This window comes from Buceros rhinoceros, unplaced genomic scaffold (assembly GCF_000710305.1).
Source record: "Buceros rhinoceros silvestris isolate BGI_N320 unplaced genomic scaffold, ASM71030v1 scaffold16857, whole genome shotgun sequence".
NCBI classification, from domain to species: Eukaryota; Metazoa; Chordata; class Aves; order Bucerotiformes; family Bucerotidae; genus Buceros; species Buceros rhinoceros.
In genome coordinates, this window is record NW_010422909.1 from 1,109 (window position 1) to 10,264 (window position 9,156).

Here is a 9,156-nt window from a genome sequence, read left to right on the forward strand (position 1 = left end):
TGAGAGCTGGTGCTTGCTTTTCCGTGAAGAAACGGTTCTGACATTGTTTGTGGTCAGCACCAAAACGGGCTTACGCTTGTAGATAAGTAAACGGCCTTTATTAACACGCGTTGGGTTCAGAAATTACCAACAGAAAGACCAGGCCTCTGCAGCCCGTGTCCCACACAGCCGATCTGCCCCAGGAACTGCTTAACAGGCCTCGGGGGGTCCCGAGGAGACACCCTCTTACAGCAGCCATGAGCTCAGCGGGATTCAGGTTCTTCTGGAGACTGTATGTGAGCACATCTGCTCCCTCCCCACCTCGGGTACCTGCAGCCAAGCCTCTGAATCCCACCCTCTTGCTCCCCGCAGGAGCCGCTGCGTGAGCAGCAGGGCTGCCTGGTACGAGCGCCTGTGGTGCGGGGTCTGGGCGCTGGCCACCCTCCTCACCGCACCTCACCTCACCTCACCTCACCTCACCTCACCAACCCCCTGGCCATGAGGAAGGGGTGCTGCTCTCCCGCCCCCTCCTGCTCCGCGCTGGCTGCTCCCCGCTGCCGCTCCCTCCTTGGAAGTCGATGGCTGGTGTTCTCTGCGTTACCAAGGGAAGAGTCCACAAGTAACACACGAGACTCCAAACTCTTCAACTTTGCTCTTCGGCTTGCTTTCTCCTGATACATTTTCCTGTTTCTCTACCCTGGGACCTGCCTGTCCCTTCCTGTGGCCTCCCTGTCCGCATGTGTTCTCCATCCTCTCCTCCCGGTGACCTGACTGCTGTGGTTGGAAATGCTCGGGCCAGCTGTTTATTCCAAAAGTGCTTAATCCCTGCTGCACCTGCTGCAGCTTTTAGCATCAGAATTAATTTCTTAATGAGAGGTAAACCAGTGATTTCTGATGCTTGCAGCATTTCTGGTTACATAGAAACCTGAACTTAAAAGTTGGTCCAGTCCTGGGTAATAACGTCTGGAAGATGTTGCTTCAGTAAGGCCTTAACATGGGCTCTGAGGGTACAGATTATAATACACAGCACCTAATCCAGGGGATTTACTGTCAGCACCACAAGAAACGGGATTCTGAGAACCGTACATTTGGGAGATGAGTAAGACACTCTCTGCTGGTCCCTGGGATTGAGGTCAATAATACCGGTTTTAAAGCAATTAACCCTGCAGGCTGAGTGACATGAAAACCATTGTGCTGAAAGACTAATGGGCTATTAAATCCATCCCGCCTTGCCACGGACAGGGACACCAATTAATCCTGGGATTAGGCAGATCGGCTCTGTGGTGAGCTGCCACTGCAGTGCTGGTTCTGGGGAGGGACCAGAGCGCTCCCCGGTACGCCCCGTCTGCGACACACACAGCAGTGTGTGCCTGTGCCGGCCCCGTGTCAGCGTCGCTTTGGTGATGAGCGGGCACGGTTCAGTAAGAGATCCAACCAGGAGCAAGTCATGTTTATGTAAACCGCCATTGTCTGTCGACAGTCATCCAGACCTAGAAACTTTAACTGCAGGAAATGGTCAGACAAATGCGATTGAATTACAAAATAGTTTTTGTTGGAAATGCCATTTCCCATCAGCACGTCCTGCCCACTGCTGTGACACGGACACAGAGGGAAAGGTGAACGACCGGCAGCCCAACGTTACCCGTAACCGCTGTTTGCAGGAACCTGAGCCTGCAGAGGGCCCGGTCCCATCAGCTCGGTGTTTGCTGTGGCAGAGGTTTGTGGCCCTTAGTTCAATTATTTTAAATGCCGTGTTTTATTTGTGTGACATACACATGATCCGTTTTGAGCAGCGAAGGGTAAGGAGTGGTTTTCAGCCACTGCAGCAATGGAAGCCTGAGATTCCAAGCAGAAGTGCTGGCACGGAGGATGGCATGGAGGAGGTCGAACGTCTTGGTGAGAGACACAAAAGCACGAGCTGGCAGAAGAGCAGGAAGAGTCGAAAACCAGAAAACATGGACAGAAAATGCAGATCCTCTGTAGACTCCTCCCTCGACAGGGAGATGCAATGAATCGAAACAGCAATATCCTAAACTTAGGGCTGTAAGAACACGGGTCCCTTTTGTCCTCGTTCTGTCCTAACTCGAGCCAGGACACCTTTGTCCCAGTGAAATCTGTTACATTGCGGTTCAGTGGAGTTGGCTTGAGGTTGTTTCAGCGGGAGGGAGCGAGGTGGCCTGGTGGGGCTCCGGTGCAGCTCTAGTTATCCTGTCCCTCTCGTCAGTGTGTCCCGTTAACATCTCCCTCGTGGAAACACTCTCCTTGGGCTTTCTCTGCCTTCTTGTGTTTTTGTCTCATAAAACAAACCAACCTCAACCCAACCCGAGAGTATATCCACTGACAAGAGAAAAAAATCATAGATGTGGTTACTGAGTTTAGCTGTTTGGAAAGCGTTCGGAAGCGCGAGCAGCTGCTGTGCCACTGACATTGTGCTTCCCGTGGTCAGCGGAGCACCGTGCTCTCCCAGTCTGGCTGGACTGGTGCTGCTGGGACCCTGTCAGCCCCTTGTGCCCAGGGTTACAGCTGCCTTCTGCCTGCAGGGTTAGGAGCCTCTCCAGGCACCGTGCTCTGCCAAGAGCAGATGTCACTGGGTTCTGGTGGGGGAGCTTTGGGCACAGGACTGTCCCAGCTCGCAGCATAATCAGCCCAGTCCAGTGGAGGGGGGGCGTGTGCACGTGTTGACGCCCAGGGGGGACATTTCAGCAGACCTACCTGTTCCAAAGTTACAGAAGTTTTTTGTTTTTTTTTAATTTTAGTGAGAAACTAAAAAAACAGTGGAGGAGGCAGCAGTTCTGTTCTCCTCCTTTATTTGTCACAGTTCTTGGATTTCCACCGTGCTGTAAGGGCACAGGATCATGTTCCAGTTCGTACTCGCCGAGGAGGCGGTGGAAAGAGCGCGGCTGTGTACGGTTGCTGTGAAGGCAAAACACGTCTCGTAGGAATATCCTGTACATGAGGTGAATGGGGTTTATTTTTAAGCTCATCTTGACAGTACCTTTATTTTTAGGGATGTGCCAACACTTCTGTTACTGACTGATTTCCGCTGGTTTATCATCGTTCTGTATGATGCTGTTACCGACTGTACTGCAAATCTCAGGACTCTGTAAAATGATGGTTTCCTGCATCCTTTCAGGGAAGAGGGGAACCCTTTACCCCCAAAGAGAGGCTGTAGAGAGCACTAGGAAACCAGTGTGAGCTGTAGCACATCTCGTGTGTGCTGGAGCTGCCCCCGGGGGGGTCAGCAATGCACCCAGGGAGGGTGCAGAACGGGAGTGAAGAGAGCAGCAGGAAGGAAATGAATGGCCTGAGGAGGCCAAGGGCCGAAAGCCAGCCCCCGTGGTGGAAAGACAGTTTAACTCTGTCCGCCTCTTGGTTCTAAGTGAGAAGAGGGAGAGAGAACCTGGAGATGTCCAAACCACCAGCAGCTCCTGGCACCACCAGGGTCTGGCTACATGAAGTGCTGTGCCAGGAAATGTCCCCCCAGCGCTCTGAACAGGAACAGCTCTGTTTTCACGTTCGGGTTTATATAACATAACTGATTTCTCGTCTTGTGAATGAGTTTTGCATCTAAAGCCCCGTCTACTTTCAAGTTCTGTTCTTCAGCACCTCTTCTGCTTGATGACGGACATCTCCTGCCTGTTTTCTGTAAAACTCCCAGGGGAACGGAGAGGCCTTTGTTCCTTTCCACTAACGAATCTAAATTATTCATTAGTCAGTCTGATTTGTGGAAAGCGCTGTTGGTTAGTGCTGTCTTAGAAATGCCTTCGGTTTGGCAATTTAGGAATTACAGGTGACGTGAGGGAAACACACCATGAAACGAGGCAGGAGGCGTGGGATTTTCACTCACCCGGTCTCCTTCAGACGTCCCTAAAATTTTACAGCTTTACTTCCTAATCATCACTTGAGACCGATTTGGGGAGCACTGGAGCAGAATTAGCTGTTCTCAGTCAGCACCCCTCAGTGCTCGTGGTCACCCTGAAGCAGTGTCCGTAAGTGGAACGTACGCACAGGAACACAGAAAACATGCTAATTCTCTAAGTCAACCTGGAGGCAGGAAGAATGAGAAAGGTCAACAAGGAAGGAAAAGTGGTCTGAGTCTGAGATGCCAAGAAAAGCCACAAAGTACCTGTCACACACCCCATCATCTGAAACACCGGGATGCTGTTGCCTGACAAACAAAGAGTTTGTACACGGCGCTGAACAAACCGATGAATACAACAAGTACCATAATGACTAAAAGTCATGGAAACATCCATTTGGATTTGAAGCGGGATGAACAAGAACAGCATTTTCGGGTAAAGCCATGGAGATGGACATAATGCAGTGGGGAAACCTGGGAAACAGAGCTTTTAGGTGCCAGACATCCAAACAGGAGAGCAAAGAAAAGAAACTCTGTAACGCGAACATGTGAAACAGGGTTCTTCAGTCACCCCGCTTCTGAAGGAGAATCCTGCAGAAGTGGACTGCGAAAGGAAACCCAATCCCTCACGTACAGTGCTGTGTTTCCCATTACTGCAGTTTCAAAATCTGGGATACCACCACCAAGACGCTTCCGATGAACCCCCGAGGATGTGTCCCATCCAAACTGCGGAGAGAAGCGCAGTGTGACTGGTTGTGGTAACAGCACTAACCAGGTACCAGCACACCAAAAATCCCCTGGGGAACGAACGCAGCGCAGGCGGGTGCAGTTATGGCGAACAGATCAGATAATCCCTAGCAAATACCCTCTTAAGGGGGTTTTCTGCAGGAGAAGCCTAACCTCAATCCACACACGGGGAAAACACTGCTGGAACGAGGAACAGTTTAGCGCTTCCCAGGCCGTTTAGTTTGGAAGAAGAAGGACAACCTTCAAATTGTTGTTTTGAGTTATTAACGTCACGAGAACAGTCAGTTGCTGACCCTGTGGCTTCTCGTCCGTTCTGCACCACAAGAGCTCCTGCCTGGGAGCGACCGGTTTCAGCACCGCGACCCTCAGCCGGACACGCAAACAGCTTTCAAAAACTGGGGATTCTTCCGCGGACGCGTTCTCCAGTGAAGTGTGAACTGCAGTTGAGAATGCGGGTATCGAAAGTACTCGCCAATTAGAAAAGCTCTTCCTTAACCAAGAGGAAAACAAGACCTCCTCATCAGCACACGACCTGACCAGAATGCCTCGACAGGAAAAGTAGCTTTTCCATGGCACGACGGAAATACTGAGTATTTGCTGGTTACCTGCTTAAATAAATAAAATTTAAACAACCCCCAAACCCAGCAGCGCCGGCACGGTGGGCGCAGTGATACCCCACATCCTGTGCCCCGGCAGCTGGGGAGGAGGAGGAGGGGGCGTTCAGAAGGCCGCTGCGGCCTAGCTAGAACAGAACCTAGTTCGGGTTTGCTTTTCCAGTCTGGTCTACCTTTCCAGTTTGTCTGGTGCAAGGTGTTCATGGCCAGCTCAGGAACACCGCTCCGGTGCCCGGCCTACCCGCCCCTGCCGGCGTGTCCCTCTGTACACACAGATAAGCCCCTGGCTGAAGAGCCAGCTCGTGCAGGCCAGAGATAGAGCGGCGTGCGCCTGACCGTGCCGATGAGCCCCCAGCTGCTGCTCAGCCACCTCGAGGTGCTGATCACAACTGGTGACTCGGAGTCAGGGTGACAAGTGTCATTAGTCAGAAATAACACCATTTCAGCAAAGTAACAGTTCACAGAGAAAGGTTTCACAGCAGTTCACGAGACGTTTCCCCTGGACTGGCCCTGACACTCGCTAGTGCACGCTCTTGTGCGCCGCTCCTCGTTCCATCATCACGGTACAAACCCACTGTCAGAGGGTTTAATTCTTCCCATTTCATCCTCGTTACCAGCTGAGCACCCGGCACCAGCGACTCCTCCGAGTACTTCCCTCAATCCTGGCTCTGCTCTGAAGCGCCATCTGTTTTCTGTCTTTGCCGGAGCCGCTTGGCGCTGCCGGGCAATGGCCTCGACTCCTTTGGGTTCAGGCCCTCGTGAGCCTGGTTTTCACTGACTCCTAGTTTTGCAATAGGGAATTAGAAATTTAAAACACACCCTCTGGCTCCCACCACAGAAACCAGCGTGTGTGGCAAACACAACCCTCGTGCAGGCAGCAAGACCCCCAACGTGCCGTTTGCCCTTGTGGTGGTGTTTAAATCGATCACCAACAGCGTCGGCACCACTGGCATCACGCCTAGTGTTGTCACACCTCGTGCAGGCAGCAAGACCCCCAACGTGCCGTTTGCCCTTGTGGTGGTGTTTAAATCGATCACCAACAGCGTCGGCACCACTGGCATCACGCCTAGCGTTGTCACAAGGGCCAAGGGAGTCCCGGCACCAGTTGCAGAGCAGTGCTGCACACACAGCCCCGCTCACCGCATCAGCAACGCCCTCCCGCAGCCCCCGAGGACGCACTCGCACAGCCCTGTCCTGCCCCATGAGACACTGTCACACACTGTTAAACATAATTAAAAACAGTCCCGCGAGGGACAGAAAAACCCCTCAGCCACGAGGAAACATAAAACATGGTGCAAAAGGAACTGACTTTATTCATCTTATCACCCTATTTGACTGGAGGGTTTTGAGCGCTGCAGGTCAGAAAACCGAACTGAATTTTGCTTTCCCAAACACGCCCACCCTGGGCACGGCAGCTGCCAGTTCCGAGGAGAATCCGGGGAAGTCTCTAATCCTCTAGCTGCTGCCGATGGCCTTTGCTGCTGCCAGCCCCGGCTTGGGGTTGGAGTAATCCCAAGGCCTCCTGTTCTCTGTGTACCCGTACAGCTTCCGCAGCGCCACGCGCGCCGCTTCCTCCTCCGCCGCGAGCAGCGTCTCCCCGGGACCCTCGGCTATGATCTTCTTATCGCTTGGGGAGAAAAACCAGAGCAAAACATTATCATCGTGAACCCTGAGCGCTGCCATGACCCTGCAAAGGGGCTGCGAGAGCGGTGTTCCTCGGGCACCCGGGGAGGCTGGAGGGCGTGCCTGTGACAAACGGACGTAAACGTTCCCGCTGCGCTTTCCTGCACAGGGAGGTGACGGCACGGTCAGCTATGGAACCTGGGATCAGGAACCCACCCACTCCTGGTGGAGCACTGCTGTGTGTGCTGAGATTCCTCACGCAGCACTGACTCCTGACAGTGGTCCTTTCTTAGCCCTGTAAAAAACGTGCCAATCTGTTCCTCTGGGCAGCTCAAACAGAGGCAGAAACGCTTCTGCCTGTGCTTCTGCTCCGGGAAGAAAGGCAAAGGGCTCCTGGAGAAGTTCTCCATGTTATGGAGCATGTCCTTGGCTCTGTTCCACCAGCGCCTGTGGGCAGGAACAGCTCGTGCAGGGACACCAGGAATTCCAGAACAAACCCTAGAGAAGCTCCTTTCACCCCTCAGAAGGCACATAACCAGAGTGAGCCTCGGCAGATCCCACATGGTCACCTGCAGCTCACTGAGGGTGACAACGTGGGGTTTGGTGGAGCAGGTCCTGTCCTGCTCCAGAGGAGCAATGTCACCCCCCAGCAAGAGACCAGGACAAGTGCCCAGGGGACGACTGGCACTTCCCAAGGGCTGTCAGGAGCAGACACTCCTCCCGCCTGGTTCCCAGTGCCCGTCACCAGAGCACTAAAGAGCTCCTCAGGAACACAGAGCCAGCCTCCCCCTGACATCTGTGTCTGCTTCCCCTCCCCCGCGCCCTGGCCACAGCTGTGCTCCCTCCACATGGCTCAGTCTCGTGCTGGCAGAGCTCCTGTCAGCTCACCCTGAACTCCCCCCCAGGCTCTTCCACGTGCTTGGTCAGAGACCACCGTGTTACCCATCACCACAGCAAGCCATGGCCAGCGCTTAACGGCTGATTTTAAACCGAGTCACCGTGAGGGTTCTCTGCTGCACCAACCTGGACAAAAAACATGGGTGGAACAGTAAAAGACCATCCTCCCTCCTCCCGCCTCGCCCAGGTCTAATCCACCTCACCTTAAACAGGACCTTACTGACCAGAACAAGCCAACGAAGTGGAGGGGCAGAACCGTGCTGACTCCCAGCTGCCTGGTAATCCTTGGTTCTGGAGGAGAGACATTCCTCCTGGTCAGCTCTTCCACCAGTAAGCCCATGGGATTGACGACGTCCCACATCTCAAACAGGTCCTTCCCAATCAGTTGGGGAATAAAAAAATCCTGAACAAGAACATTTAGAAATTACAACTGTTTTATGAAAAGGGTATTTAAAAACTGAGGATCCACGTGGCCTTACGAGGAGCGCAATCGGCGTTTGACAGGACAGAGCAGGGAACACCGGAACACCTTCCCTTAACAAGTGCCAGCAAGGACTGAAACACCGCCACAAGGAACCAGAGGTCTATGAGTCGGTGTGCTCGACCAGCCCGTGCTTCTTGAGGAACAAAACCCAACCAACACCCCACAACCCTGGCCCGCCACATCTCACTGCTAAATTGTCCTGTCACAGGTATTGTCAGGCTTTGGCCCAACCTCTCTGCCTTGCTGCTGCAAGGCACTATTTAATTGTTTTGCCTTTCTTCCCCCTCCTGAGACCCTTCCAGGTGACTGTTGTCAGGACGAAAGTAAGTGCTAAGTCGTGACTCACCCGGACAAAGATCCCTGTTGTCTCGGGGCCGCTGCTTTCCAGCAAGGCCCCTATTACAGCAAAGAATGTCCTCTGTAGCACCTCTGGGGGGACAGGGAAGTCCCTGCAGAGCGCCAGGTCCTGGACAGACAGGTTCCGTGCCACGTGAGAGACAAGGTCCCGACTGGTGAGAAAACCCACGAGGGCCCCCACCCCCTCGGCGGGCAGGTCGGGGTAGGCACCTTCGAAGCTCCGTGTCAGGTACGACCGTGAAAACGCCTCCCCCTGCTCAGCGAGTTTACTGTTATCCAGCAGATTGAGAGCCACCGTCTCCTTGTCCAGCCCAAGCGCTCGGCGCCTCGCCTCTTCGCTTTCAACGTAACAGGGGTTCACAAACGCTGTCTTGAGGAGATCCAGAGAGAAGTTCTCGTGCAGCCGGTGGCTGAAGGCCTGTATCTCGGCCTGGTAATCCCAGTTGGGCTTCTCCGACCTGCCGACGGGGAAAAGACTACAAATTCAGGTACCCGCGCTGCCAGCACCGCGCCTTTCAGGCGAGCAGAGGGGAATGAGTGATTGGAGTGGTTTTGAGGATGGGATTTGGGGTGCGAAACCCCGGAGCCGAACACCA

The 9,156-nt window shown here is 53.7% G+C and overlaps 1 protein-coding gene across 1 annotated transcript; it reads right to left on the reverse strand.

Annotated features, from left to right (window-relative positions):
• Positions 1-6,654: 6,654 nt before the first annotated feature.
• On the reverse strand, positions 6,655-9,036 carry MRPL44 (mitochondrial ribosomal protein L44; the record flags this gene model as incomplete). The annotated part of the gene is made up of 3 exons (XM_010140234.1): positions 6,655-6,826; positions 7,944-8,122; positions 8,550-9,036. Coding segments are annotated over 3 exons (838 nt in total), but the record flags the coding sequence as incomplete, so codon positions are not given.
• Positions 9,037-9,156: the final 120 nt, after the last annotated feature.